The sequence below is a fragment of the Somniosus microcephalus genome, unplaced genomic scaffold, assembly GCF_052327205.1.
Source record: "Somniosus microcephalus isolate GS21.2 unplaced genomic scaffold, FLI_Smic_1.0 unresolved_chr5, whole genome shotgun sequence".
Taxonomy (NCBI): Eukaryota; Metazoa; Chordata; class Chondrichthyes; order Squaliformes; family Somniosidae; genus Somniosus; species Somniosus microcephalus.
Genome location: NW_028225183.1, coordinates 57,758,765 through 57,774,824, shown reverse-complemented (window position 1 = coordinate 57,774,824; position 16,060 = coordinate 57,758,765). Strand labels below are relative to the sequence as shown.

The 16,060-nt window shown below is 43.9% G+C and overlaps 1 protein-coding gene across 1 annotated transcript; it reads left to right on the top strand.

Annotated features, from left to right (window-relative positions):
* The first annotated feature begins 973 nt into the window (after window positions 1-973).
* On the top strand, window positions 974-2,062 carry LOC147088276 (histone H2A type 2-C-like). Its single transcript, XM_085977956.1, has one exon. The coding sequence runs from the start codon at window positions 1,114-1,116 to the stop codon at window positions 1,501-1,503; it is 390 nt and encodes a 129-aa protein (XP_085834082.1). The 5' UTR covers window positions 974-1,113; the 3' UTR covers window positions 1,504-2,062.
* The last annotated feature ends 13,998 nt before the right edge of the window (window positions 2,063-16,060 follow it).

Below are 16,060 nucleotides of genomic sequence, written 5' to 3'. Positions count from 1 at the left end.
CGCCAACGAGTTCTCTATCCAAGTCAATACCTTGCCCCCAATCCCATGTGCCTTAATTTTGCACGCTAATCTCTCATGTGGGACCTTATCAAAAGCCTTCTGAAAGTCCAAATACACCACATCCACTGGTTCTCCCTTATCTATTTTACCAGTTACATCCTCAAAAAATTCCAATAAATTAGTCAAGCATGATTTACCTTTTGTACTGTAATTATTTCATTAACAAGTGTGTTTGAGAACGTTTGAAGTTCCAGCTGTAGATTTAGTTTTGAATTCTCAGATAAGCAGTTTCATTGACCGGATCGACTTTAGCGTCGCTGTTGTATTTCCCGCCCAGCAAACTACTAACACGGTCCTTGGTTGCACTTTGCTCTCAGGCCCGTTTATTTGTTTTGGGGATGAGACTCGATTTCAGTCACCTCGTTCTCTGTCAAGACCTTTTCTTTTTTTTAAAGCCAGTTGGGAGTCAATCTGTTTATTCACCGGAGGTTTGCTGCAGTGCAATAACCCAGAATGGGGTTTCTTAGAGACCAGAATGGGGGCAGTTTGAACACTCTGTCCCTCTTCTCTTCTCACAGCAGGACTCCCAGTTCTGGTTTCACTCCCGCAGCAGCACCTGTGCAAAGGATCGATCGATAATCTGTGAATCTCACTTTTACACAGATTGAGCTGGAATGTGTCCCGTTACAAAATCAATGGGGATTGAATCCCGCCCGTGACAAGTTGAAATTGAATCCGAAATTAATCCTGATTGTAACAGCCTGGAATTTGCAAGGGGGAGATGTCATACAAAAGAAATTTTAAAAATGTTCAGAAATCGTTGGATAATAGTGAATTTATTAACTTAATTCGCTGGTATACTGGCATAGGAAAATATTGGCGGGCTGTTTGAAATTAAAAAATGGTTGGCGGTCTGCCTGTTGATGACAGTTATTTTCGCTCTCTTTTCATTGGCGGGAAAAGCAGACTGTGATTGGTCACCGGAAAACACCAATGAAATTCACCACAGATTGACCAATCACAAGTAGGCTGTCTTCATTCCTCCAGAAGATATAAGAAGGGCAGATGTGGGCGGAGACTTTCATTCTTTCTCTGAACGAGTGAATTGTGGAAATGTCTGGAAGAGGAAAAACCGGCGGTAAAGCTCGGGCCAAGGCCAAATCCCGTTCATCCCGGGCCGGACTGCAGTTCCCTGAGGGCCGTGTTCACAGGCTCCTGCGAAAGGGCAACTACGCTGAGCGTGTGGGTGCCGGAGCCCCGGTCTACATGGCTGCTGTGCTGAAGTATCTGACCGCTGAAATCCTGGAGCTGGCCGGCAACGCGGCCCGCGACAACAAGAAGACCCGCATCATCCCCAGACACCTGCAGCTGGCCATCCGCAACGACGAGGAGCTCAACAAGCTGCTGGGAAAGGTGACCATCGCTCAGGGCGGGGTGCTGCCTAATATCCAGGCGGTGCTGCTGCCCAAGAAAACCAGCACTGCCAGCCCCAAGAGCAAGTAAAGCGGACAAGATTCAATCTAATAACCCAAAGGCTCTTTTCAGAGCCACCCACTGTATCTGTGAAAGGGCTGTTTACTAATGTTCTATGGCTCACAATTATCCCAAACCTAATTTAACATGTTAAATCTTAAATTCTACTTTGAATTTCAATTACAACAGTTTTGTCCAGTAAGTTATCCATCCATCACTCACCTGACGATCAAACGCTGTCATACCGTCACAGAGTGACAGATACAATAGCTATCCTGTATTGAATATTCCTCACTCACATGCAGTACCTGTGAGTGAGCACTAGTGCTTTTCCTAGACTCACCTGTCAATCCCACACTGACACAGTACCAGAGAGTGACAGATAATGTATCCAGTATAGCCTCACCAGACATTTAAAAATGTCACATTGTACTAGACAGTGTCAGATACAGTATCTCATTTTCCACCAGCCAATCAGACACTGACAATACAGGGGGTGACATATCTCTATCATATGCACTTTTGTCAATCCCAGAATGACACATTGTACCAGAGTGACAGAGACAGTGCCTTTCCTATACTTCCTGTCCGTCCAACACTGACCCACTGTACCAGACAGTGACAGATACAGTATCCCATATTCAGCAGTGAATCTCACATTGGCACCTAGTACCAGAGTGACAGAGACAGTGTCTATCCCACAATCAATGATCAACCACACTGTTCACACTAGAATCGGGTGAGCGCGTCCATCTGCTTTTAATGGTTGTTTGGAGTTTTCAGCTTGACCAATAAATACTTGGCAATGGTTTTAAGCTGGACATTAGCACGGTGCTGACATATTTTCTCCCCGAAATAAAATGGTTTCTGCTGAATAATTGTCTCTTGTTGCAGCACTCGCTTTCAGCCAGGAGATGGCACCAACCTCTAATAGTTTGGAGTGTGCGGATTGTGTCCACACATCCAGACCGCTGTGTGTATGGTGCTGTCCGGGGAGATGGCCAAGCACGGGGTGGCAAAGTATGCCATCTCCAAGTAAAACTCCACAATTTACTGACAAAATACCCAGATAACACAACGGCTCTTTTAAGAGCCACCCACAACCTATGTCTGTCTTTGTCGAATACAATAATTATAAATAAAAGTCTGTCTTTCAATTTGGTGGAATGTTTAAAACTTAATATAACATTGATCAATTGAGGCCAACAGTTAATTCTGTTAAGGAAATGGATTCCAATCAGTCGACCAATCCGAAGTAGCCTCAGGTTATAGCGGGCTCCAACAGTTAGAACTGGAGACATTACAGTCCATCCAATGACTTTACTTAAACCCTTGAATTCCCTAATCCCCGACAGTATCTGTGCAGGAAGCAAACTTCAGAAGGAGAATAATCTTACAAGTTGGCCTCTTGTCACAGCAGCTCCGATTAACCTATTGTGATGTTGAAAGCTCCGGTTCCCCGTTACACCATCTGTCTGATATATAAAAGCTGAATGCAAACATAGAAACATAGAAAAATAGGAGCAGGAGTAGGCCATTCGGCCCTTCGAGCCTGCTCCACCATTCAAGGTGATCCTGGCTGTCCCTCTATCTCAATATCATATTCCCATTCTCTCCCCATACCCCTTGATGCCTTTTGTGTTTAGAAATCTATCTATCTCCTCCTTTAATATATTCAGTGAATTGGCCTCCACAGCCTTCTGTGGTAGAGAATTCCAACAGGTTCACCACCCTCTGAGTGAAGAAATTTCTCCTCATTGCAGTCCTAAATGTCCTACCCCGTATCCTGAGACAATGACCCGTCATTCTAGACCCCCCCAGCCAGGGGAAACATCCTCTCTTCATTCAGTCTGTCGAGCCCGGTCAGAATTGTATAAGTTTCAATGAGACCCCCCCTCATTCTTCTAAACTCTAGTGAATACTGGCCTAGTCGACCCAATCTCTCCTCACACGACAGTCCTGCCATCCCAGGAATCACTCTGGTGAACCTTCGCTGCACTCCCTCCATGGCAAGTATATCCTTTATTAGGTAATATTGTTTGGTGATGCCTTGGATGATGTCACCAAGGACTTTACGGTGGCACTTGGCTCCGCCCTTTTCCCAGTCCGTTTCCTTATTTTGCACTTCCAGACCTGACAATTCTTATTCAGGCATATAAAATGAATGATAAAGTCTCGCCGTCCTGGTGAATTCATGAAGCCAGCCCGGATCTGATTGAGAAAGGCAGAGTGTGAGAGAGGCTGGGAGGAGACAGAATCAGAGTGACAGACAGAGCAGAGACAGCGTCCTCTGAGCTTCAGCTCCGCCTCCAGCTTTCACGCTTCAGCTCCTCCCCCTTTCCCCACACAGTGGTTCAGCCGACAGGAAGGGCCCCTGCGAGCCCCCCTCCCCCAGCTCTGCCAGCGGGGGCCGTTTCCTCTGTGCTCAGCTGATGATCGTTGAACACATCGGGGAACGGAGATATCACAGGCCCGAGTAAGCAGCACATCCCACTGGGACTGTGTCCACAGATGGGCATTGAGTCGGGGTAAGTTCAGCAGCAGCCGGGGACTGATGAAAGAGGCTTAGTGGAGCAGGAACTAGTTCCGGAACATGTAGTGAGTGGGGGAAGGGAGAGGGCAATCTCCGGCTGTGTTTGTACTGAGTTAGATAACATTGAATAAAATCACCTCGCTCTTTCAAATCATTGCTGCTTTCTTCACCCAAAGCAGGAGTGAATGTTCCTGATTCAGTTCCAGTCTCACCGTGTTTGTTGTTCTCGGACAGCGAACAGTGGAAACACAGCCTGAATGTCAGGATGTGGGCAGTTTCACAAAGAGCTTCCATTGCAGGCAGCAGGAGAGAAGTGTGAAAGGAGACATTTCAAAACATCGTTATTTTGTTCCGGTGCGTTGACTTCTCCAGAACCGTGTTGCTGGTGATCGAGAGTTACATTGTCGCTCCACCAGATACATCAGGACCCGGGCTCTGTGGCAGTCTGTTAAATACACAGGCCCTCAACTCACTTTCAATAGACTGAAAACAATTGTTTGTACAGACCAGGTGCCTGTGGTTATATTCCAAGAAGCGTTCCTGAAATTTATATTTCGTCCCTTGGAAATGGGAGATATAAACCTGGACTGTGCCAATCGGATGGTCCCATTCATGGTCCAGTGCTGGGTTTGGGTTGTGTCTGGATGCTGATAACTTAATATAGAACCGTCCTACACAACTGGTGTGCAGAATCTGAGTGCCGCTGTACTGCAGTGAGGTCAGACAATGACACTGTTTGTATCGCGGTTGCCCCTCTACAGATATTTTATTTATTATAAACATGCATGTTAATTATAACTTTATTTTTATATTCTACCAGCACCTGTCCATATATTACAACAAATATTGTTCTCTTATTAATCTGGTATCAAAATACTTCAATGAGCCAGAATAAACGTAATCTTTCCTCCACCCGGAACACAAGGAACAGTGCAGGCAGCTCCTTCTCACACACAGTAAGTACATTATCACTCACAGAGCGCAGAGACACAGAACTGGCCTCAATCCTATTATCACAGGCAGCAGAAGCAGTCAGTCCCACAGTAATCCTAATTCCTGGAGTTTCATTATAAATCCCACAGTCACTTGCAGCAGTGGAATAGATGTTGTTTCAATATCCAAACATATCGCACTGACAGGCAGATCCATTTTCTCTCCCTTACACACACGAACAGAGAGACACTGATATGGAGTCAATGCCCGCTGCTGGCTGTATAGAATCATAGAGAGTTACAGCACGGAAGGAGGCCATTTCGGCCCATCGTGTCTGCACCGGCCAACAGAGTAAAACATACACTCACATAACAGTGACCGGCAGATATGACTAAAATCCACATTTCTGTACAAGAAACTGGCAGGTTCTTATTAAAATCCACAATCTCATACTGGAAACTAACAGTTAGAGAGTAACACTCACTCACAAATACCAGAAACTGGCAGATACTGAATAAAACATACATTCCCATATTGGAAACTGACAGTTAGAGAGTAACATTCACTCACAAATACCAGAAACTAGCAGATACTGAATTATACACACATTCCCATATTGGAAACTGACAGTTAGAGAGTAACACTCACTCACAAATACCAGAAACTGGCAGATACTGAATAAAACACACATTCCCATATTGGAAACTGACAGTTAGAGAGTAACACTCACTCACAAATACCAGAAACTGGCAGATACTGAATAAAACACACATTCCCATATTGGAAACTGACAGTTAGAGAGTAACACTCACTCACAAATACCAGAAACTAGCAGATACTGAATTATACACACATTCCCGTACTAGAAAATGACAGATACAGTGTAAAGCCCACACTCACATAACAAAGACAGGCAGGTGTAAACATTTACAAGCTCTTCCATAGGAGAAACTGATGGATACAGAATTAAACCCACATTCACGTACTTGAAACTGACAGCTGCAGAAAAAAAACCCAAACTCACAAATCAGAAACTGACCGATACAGAGTCAAACCCGCACTCCCATCCCAGAGAGTGGCAACTGTCGAGTAAAATCAACTCTCACATAAAAGACACTGACAGATACAGTGTCAAACAAACACTCACATAGCAGAAACTGAGAGGTACTGATTAAAACCCACACTCACAGAACATAAATTGACAGATGCATTGCAAAACCAAGGCTAACACACCAGAAACTGATAGGTAAAGTATAAAGTCCCCCTCAAATACGAGGAAATGAAAGTTGTACTACTCACATCCCAGAGCATGAACGATACAGAGGAAAACCACACTCACATACAAGAGAATGACAGGTACAGAGTAAAATCCATACTCACATACCAGAAACTCACAGGTATAGGGTAAAATCCACACTCCCATACCAGAGACTGACAGGTACAGAGTGAAATCCATACTCACATACCAGAAACTCACAGGTATAGGGTAAAATCCACACTCCCATACCAGAGACTGACAGGTACAGAGTGAAATCCATACTCACATACCAGAAACTCACAGGTATAGGGTAAAATCCACACTCCCATAACAGAAACTGACAGGTACAGAGTGAAATCCATACTCACATACCAGAAACTCACAGGTATAGGGTAAAATCCACACTCCCATACCAGAGACTGACAGGTACAGAGTGAAATCCACACTCACATACCAGAAACTGACAGGTACAGAGTGAAATCCACACTCACAGACCAGAAACTGACAGGTACAAAGTGAAATCCACACTCACATACCAGAAACTCACAGGTATAGGGTAAAATCCACACTCACATAACAGAAACTCACAGGTATAGGGTAAAATCCACACTCACATAACAGAAACTGACAGGTACAGAGTGAAATCCATACTCACATACCAGAAACTCACAGGTATAGGGTAAAATCCACACTCCCATACCAGAGACTGACAGGTACAGAGTGAAATCCATACTCCCATACCAGAAACTCACAGGTATAGGGTAAAATCCACACTCCCATACCAGAGACTGACAGGTACAGAGTGAAATCCATACTCCCATACCAGAAACTCACAGGTATAGGGTAAAATCCACACTCACATACCAGAGACTGACAGGTACAGAGTGAAATCCACACTCACATACCAGAAACTCACAGGTATAGGGTAAAATCCACACTCACATACCAGAGACTGACAGGTACAGAGTGAAATCCATACTCACATACCAGAAACTCACAGGTATAGGGTAAAATCCACACTCACATAACAGAAACTGACAGGTACAGAGTGAAATCCACACTCACATACCAGAAACTGACAGGTACAGAGTGAAATCCACACTCACATACCAGAAACTGACAGGTACAGAGTGAAATCCACACTCACATACCAGAAACTCACAGGTATAGGGTAAAATCCACACTCACATAACAGAAACTCACAGGTATAGGGTAAAATCCACACTCACATAACAGAAACTGACAGGTACAGAGTGAAATCCATACTGACATACCAGAAACTCACAGGTATAGGGTAAAATCCACACTCACATAACAGAAACTGACAGGTACAGAGTGAAATCCATACTCACATACCAGAAACTCACAGGTATAGGGTAAAATCCACACTCACATAACAGAGACTGACAGGTACAGAGTGAAATCCATACTCACATACCAGAAACTCACAGGTATAGGGTAAAATCCACACTCACATAACAGAAACTGACAGGTACAGAGTGAAATCCATACTCACATACCAGAAACTCACAGGTATACGGTAAAATCCACACTCACATACCAGAGACTGACAGGTACAGAGTGAAATCCACACTCACATACCAGAAACTCACAGGTATAGGGTAAAATCCACACTCACATAACAGAAACTGACAGGTACAGAGTGAAATCCATACTCACATACCAGAAACTCACAGGTATAGGGTAAAATCCACACTCACATAACAGAGAGTGACAGGTACAGAGTGAAATCCATACTCACATACCAGAAACTTACAGGTATAGGGTAAAATCCACACTCACATAACAGAAACTGACAGGTACAGAGTGAAATCCACACTCACATACCAGAAACTCACAGGTATAGGGTAAAATCCACACTCACATAACAGAAACTGACAGGTACAGAGTGAAATCCACACTCACATACCAGAAACTCACAGGTATAGGGTAAAATCCACACTCACATACCAGAAACTGACAGGTACAGAGTGAAATCCACACTCACATACCAGAAACTCACAGGTACAGAGTGAAATCCATACTCACATACCAGAAACTCACAGGTATAGGGTAAAATCCACACTCACATAACAGAAACTGACAGGTACAGAGTGAAATCCATACTCACATACCAGAAACTCACAGGTATAGGGTAAAATCCACACTCACATACCAGAAACTGACAGGTACAGAGTGAAATCCATACTCACATACCAGAAACTCACAGGTATAGGGTAAAATCCACACTCACATACCAGAGACTGACAGGTACAGAGTGAAATCCATACTCACATACCAGAAACTCACAGGTATAGGGTAAAATCCACACTCACATACCAGAAACTGACAGGTACAGAGTGAAATCCATACTCACATACCAGAAACTCACAGGTATAGGGTAAAATCCACACTCACATAACAGAAACTGACAGGTACAGAGTGAAATCCACACTCACATACCAGAAACTCACAGGTATAGGGTAAAATCCACACTCACATAACAGAAACTGACAGGTACAGAGTGAAATCCACACTCACATACCAGAAACTCACAGGTATAGGGTAAAATCCACACTCCCATACCAGAGACTGACAGGTACAGAGTGAAATCCATACTCACATACCAGAAACTCACAGGTATATGGTAAAATCCACACTCACATACCAGAGACTGACAGGTACAGAGTGAAATCCATACTCACATACCAGAAACTCACAGGTATAGGGTAAAATCCACACTCACATACCAGAAACTGACAGGTACAGAGTGAAATCCATACTCACATACCAGAAACTCACAGGTATAGGGTAAAATCCACACTCACATACCAGAAACTGACAGGTACAGAGTGAAATCTATACTCACATACCAGAAACTCACAGGTATAGGGTAAAATCCACACTCCCATAACAGAAACTGACAGGTACAGAGTGAAATCCATACTCACATACCAGAAACTCACAGGTATAGGGTAAAATCCACACCCCCATAACAGAGACTGACAGGTACAGAGTGAAATCCATACTCACATACCAGAAACTGACAGGTATAGGGTAAAATCCACACTCACATACCAGAAACTGACAGGTACAGAGTGAAATCCATACTCACATACCAGAAACTCACAGGTATAGGGTAAAATCCACACTCACATACCAGAGACTGACAGGTACAGAGTGAAATCCATACTCACATACCAGAAACTCACAGGTATAGGGTAAAATCCACACTCACATAACAGAAACTGACAGGTACAGAGTGAAATCCATACTCACATACCAGAAACTCACAGGTATAGGGTAAAATCCACACTCACATACCAGAAACTGACAGGTACAGAGTGAAATCCATACTCACATACCAGAAACTCACAGGTATAGGGTAAAATCCACACTCACATAACAGAAACTGACAGGTACAGAGTGAAATCCATACTCACATACCAGAAACTCACAGGTATAGGGTAAAATCCACACTCACATACCAGAAACTGACAGGTACAGAGTGAAATCCACACTCACATACCAGAAACTCACAGGTATAGGGTAAAATCCACACTCACATAACAGAGACTGACAGGTACAGAGTGAAATCCATACTCACATACCAGAAACTCACAGGTATAGGGTAAAATCCACACTCACATAACAGAAACTGACAGGTACAGAGTGAAATCCATACTCACATACCAGAAACTCACAGGTATAGGGTAAAATCCACACTCACATACCAGAGACTGACAGGTACAGAGTGAAATCCATACTCACATACCAGAAACTCACAGGTATAGGGTAAAATCCACACTCACATACCAGAGACTGACAGGTACAGAGTGAAATCCATACTCACATACCAGAAACTCACAGGTATAGGGTAAAATCCACACTCACATAACAGAAACTGACAGGTACAGAGTGAAATCCATACTCACATACCAGAAACTCACAGGTATAGGGTAAAATCCACACTCACATAACAGAAACTGACAGGTACAGAGTGAAATCCACACTCACATACCAGAAACTCACAGGTATAGGGTAAAATCCACACTCACATACCAGAAACTGACAGGTACAGAGTGAAATCCATACTCACATACCAGAAACTCACAGGTATAGGGTAAAATCCACACTCACATACCAGAGACTGACAGGTACAGAGTGAAATCCATACTCACATACCAGAAACTCACAGGTATAGGGTAAAATCCACACTCACATACCAGAAACTCACAGGTACAGAGTGAAATCCATACTCACATACCAGAAACTCACAGGTATAGGGTAAAACCCACACTCACATACCAGAAACTCACAGGTATAGGGTAAAATCCACACTCACATACCAGAGACTGACAGGTACAGAGTGAAATCCATACTCACATACCAGAAACTCACAGGTATAGGGTAAAATCCACACTCACATACCAGAGACTGACAGGTACAGAGTGAAATCCATACTCACATACCAGAAACTCACAGGTATAGGGTAAAATCCACACTCACATACCAGAAACTGACAGGTACAGAGTGAAATCCACACTCACATACCAGAAACTCACAGGTATAGGGTAAAATCCACACTCACATACCAGAAACTGACAGGTACAGAGTGAAATCCACACTCCCATACCAGAAACTCACAGGTATAGGGTAAAATCCACACTCACATACCAGAGACTGACAGGTACAGAGTGAAATCCATACTCACATACCAGAAACTCACAGGTATAGGGTAAAATCCACACTCCCATACCAGAAACTCACAGGTACAGAGTGAAATCCATACTCACATACCAGAAACTCACAGGTATAGGGTAAAATCCACACTCCCATACCAGAAACTCACAGGTACAGAGTGAAATCCATACTCACATACCAGAAACTCACAGGTATAGGGTAAAATCCACACTCACATACCAGAGACTGAAAGAATTTAATACAGAGAAGTGGGAGGTGAGGCATTTTGGGAGCAGGAATAGAGAGAGGCAATATACACTTAATGAGACAGTTTTAAAGAGTGTGCAGGGTCAGAGGGACCTGGGAGTTAATGTGCATTGGTCCCTCTGAAGGTGGGGGTCATTTTGAGAGAGTGGTTAGCAATGCATATGGGACCTTGGGCTTCATATATAGAGGTATTGAGTACAATAGTAGAGAAGTTATGCTGAACCTTTATAAAACACTGGTTAGTCCACAACTGGAGGACTGCATCCAGTTCTGGTCACCGCACTTTAGGAAGATTGTGAAGGCCCTTGAGAGGGTGCAGAGGAGATTTACCAGAATGGTTCTGGGGATCACGGATCTTAGCTACAAGGACAGGTTGGAGAAGCTGGATTTGTTTTCATTAGAGCAAAGGTGGATGTGATGTGATTTGATGGAGGTGTCCAAGATTATGATGGATTATGACAGGCTAGACGGGGAAAGGCTGTTCCCACTAGTTGATGATACAAGGACTAGGGGAGACAGATTTAAGATTTAAGGTTTTGGAGAAGAGATACAGGGGGGATGTGACCAAAAACTTTTTTACACAGTGATTGGTGATAACCTGGAACTCGCAGCCGACAGAACTGGTGAAAGCGGAGACACGCAATGTTTTCAAGGGGAGACTGGATAGGCGTTTCTTAATTGGACAATTTACAAATCCTGCGGGAGTAATCCACTTGGGGATCTCACAAGGAGCAGGGCGTTTCTCACACAGCGAAATATTTTAATTCTACATGAAAGAGATGCAAACACTGCGCTTGCACTCTAAACAGAAGTCTGCTCCTCCCCCTCTCCCCGCACAGTGTTTAAAGTGACAGGAAGCACCATGCGGGCTCCCCTCCCCCAGCTCTGCCAGCGGGGGCCGTTTCCTCTGTGCTCGGCTGATGATCGTTGAACACATCAGGGAATAAGGGAGCAAACAACAGCACATCACATTGGGTCTGTGTCCGCAGAATGGTTTTGGTTCAGGATAAATTCAGCAGCAGTCGGGAGACTGATTGAAAGAGGCAGAGTGGAACAGGAAGTAGTTCCGGAACATGGAGTGAGTGGGGGAAGGGAGAGGCCATTCTCGAGTTCTGAGACATTCTGTTAACTACTCAGGCCCTCAACTCGTTTTCGATAGATTAAAATCAATTTTTGTACAGCCCAGGTACCTGTGGTTATATTCCAGTAAGCCATCCTTGAAATGTACAGGTAGTTCCATGGGAATGGGAGATAAAAACCTGGACTGTGCCAATAGGGTGGTCCCATTCATGGTCCGGTGCTGGCTTTGGGTTGTGTCTGGATGCTGATAACTTACTATAGAACCGTCCTACACAGCTGGTGTCGAGAATCTGAGTGCCGCTGTACTGCAGTGAGGTCAGACAATGACACTGTTAGTATCACGGTTTCTTCTCTCCAGGTACTTTACTTTATTATAAATAGACACATTAATTATAACATCACTTTTATATTCTACCCACAGCTGTCCAAAACTTATAACTAATATTGTTCTCATATTATTATTCTCGTAGCAAGATACTTCAGTGAGGCAGAATAAATGAGATAATTGCTCCAAAAGGAGCATTGCAGGCAGCTCCTTCTCACACACAGTAAGTACATTATCACTCACAGAACGACAGATTGAGAATGAAACATAATCACTTCCAGTAACAGATTGATGACTGACAGATGCAGAGGAAAACCCACACTCCCACAACAGAGGTAGAAGGTCACAGAGTGAAATCCACACTCCCAGACTACACACAGACAGATAAACAGAAACTTACACTCACATACCAGATACAGACAGGTAGAGAGTGAAATCCAGTCATTCACCAGAAACTGAAAGGTACAGATAAAACCCACACTTGCATCCCGGTTAATGACAGATCCAGAGTGAAATCCACACTCACACACTTGAATAAAACACAAATTCTGACAGAATCTGACAGTTACAGAGGAAAATCCGCATGCACATTCCAGAGACTATATTAACAGAAATAAATCTTCTCTCACATCCCAGAGATTGAAAGCTGTAGAGTCAAACACAACCTCACACAGCAGTGATTGACAGACACAGAGTAAAATCCACATTCTTGTAATAGAGATTGACAGATACATAAAAAACCCACACACACATACCAGAAACTGACAGATAGAGAATAAAACCACACTCACATCCCAGAGTCTGACAGATAGAGAGTAAAACTCTCACGCACATCCAAGAGATGAGCAGAAATGGGATAACACTCACACTGATATCCCAGAGAGTGACAGATAATGACTAAAATCTACACTCCCTTACCAGGAACTGGCTGGTGCTGTACTGAATAAAACCTTTACTCATATAACACAAACTGAGAGCTACAGCACGAAACCCGCACAAACATACAATAATCAGACAGGTACAGAACAAAATCCACACAGATACCAGAAACTGCCAGGTACAGGACAGAACCCCATTCACATAGCAGAAATTGACAGGTACAGGACAAAACCCCACTCAGATACCAGAAACTGACAGGTACAGTGTAAAATCACACTCACATACCAGAAACTGACAGGTACAGGTCATAACCCAAATCACACACCAGAAGCTGACAGTCACAGGATAAAACACACTCAGTTACCAGAAATTGAGAGGTACATGATATAACCAGACTCACAAACCAGAAACTGACAGGTACTTGATATAACCACACTCACAAACCAGAAACTGACAGGTACTTGATATAACCACACTCACAAACCAGAAACTGACAGGTACATAAGAACATAAGAAGTAGGAGCAGGAGTAGGCCATACGGCCACTCGGGCCTGCTCCGCCATTCAATAGGATCATGGCTGATCCGAATCTAGACTCACGTCCACTTCCCTGCCCTCTCCCCGTAACCCCTAATTCCCTTATGTGCTAGGAAACTGTCTATCTCCATTTTAAATTTATTCAATGTTGCAGCTTCCACAGCTCTCTGGGGTAGCAAATTCGATAGATTTACTACCCTCGGAGTGAAGAAGTTTCTCCTCATCTCAGTTTTGAATGCACAGCCCCTTATTCCTAGATTATGCCCCCTAGTTCTAGTCTCACCCGTCAGTGGAAACATCCTCCCCGCATCCACCCGATCAAGGCCCCTGACAATCTTATATGTTTCGATAAGATCGCCTCTCATTCTTCTGAACTCCAATGAGTAGAGTCCCAACCTACTCAACCTTTCCTCATACGTCAACCCCCTCATCTCCGGAATCAACCGAGTGAACCTTCTCTGAACCGCCTCGAGAGCAAGTATATCTTTTCTTAAATATGGAAACCAAAACTGCACGCAGTATTCCAGGTGTGGCCTCACCAATGCACTGTATAACTGCAGCAAGACTTCCCTGTTTTTATACTCCATCCCCCTTGCATTAAAAGCCAAGATTCCATTGGCCTTCCTGGTCACCTGCTGCACCTGCATACTAATTATTGTGTTTCATGCACCAGAACACCCAGATCACTTTGCAGTTTCTCTCCATTTAGATAATAACTTGCTCTTTGATTTTTCTGCCAAAGTGCATAACCTCACACTTTCCAACAGGTACAGGACAATACCACACTCACGTACCAGAAACTGACAGGTACAGGAAATAACCACACTCACATACCAGAAACTGACAAGTACAGGGCAAAATACCACTCACATACCAGAAACTGACAAGTACTGGACAAAACCCCACTCACATACCAGAAACTGACAAGAACAGGGCAAAATACCACTCACATACCAGAAACTGACAAGTACAGGGCAAAATACCACTCACATACCAGAAACTGACAAGTACATAAGAACATAAGAACATAAGAAATAGGAGCAGGAGTAGGCCAATCGGCCCCTCGAGCCTGCTCCACCATTCAATAAGATCATGGCTGATCTGATCCTAACCTCAAATCTTCTATCACTCTGCATCCACCCGAACCCATGTGATCTCCCGGGAGAGGCGAAAAACCAGATAAAGACCCAATGGCCAATTTGGGAGAAAAAAATCTGGGAAATTCCTCTCCGACCCATCTAGGCAATCGAAATTCTTCCAGGAGATCACTCTGTCCCTATATTTTCGACAGTACTTACCTTCTGTAAAGGCGATCTCCACCCCAGCCAGGAACAGGAATAAAACCATCTCCTGAAATCTAACAGAATTAGAACACAGTAGGAGCAGAACAAGGCTACACGGCCCCTGGGCCCGCTCCACTGCCCACAGGGCCATGACCATTCCGAACCAAGACTCATGTCCAATTTCCTGCCCGCTCCCCGTAACCCTTTATTCCCTTTACTTCTAGGAAACTATCTATTTCTGTTTTAAATTTATTTAATGATGTAGCTTCCACAGCTTTCTGGGGCAGCAAATTCCACAAACCTACCACCCTCTGAGTGAAGAAGTTTCTCCTCATCTCAGTTTTGAATGAGCAGCCCCTTATTTTAAGATTATGCCCCCTAGTTCTAGTTTCACCCATCATTGGGAACATCCTCACCGCATCCACCCGATCAAGCCCCTTCACAATCTTATATGTTTCAATAAGATCGCCTCTCATTCTTCTGAACTCCAATGAGTAGAGTCCCAATCTACTCAACCTCTCCTCATATGACCACCCCCTCATCCCCGGGATTAACCGAGTGAACCTTCTTTGTACTGACTCGAGAGCAAGTATGTCTTTTCTTAAGTATGGACACCAAAACTGTATGCAGTATTCCAGGTGCGGCCTCACCAATACCTTATACAACTGCAGCAATACCTCCCTGTTTTTATATTCCAACCCCCTAGCAATAAAAGCCAACATTCCATTGGCCTTCTTGATCACTTGCTGCACCTGCATACTAACTTTTTGAGTTTCGTGCACCAGGACCCCCAGATCCCTTTGTACTACA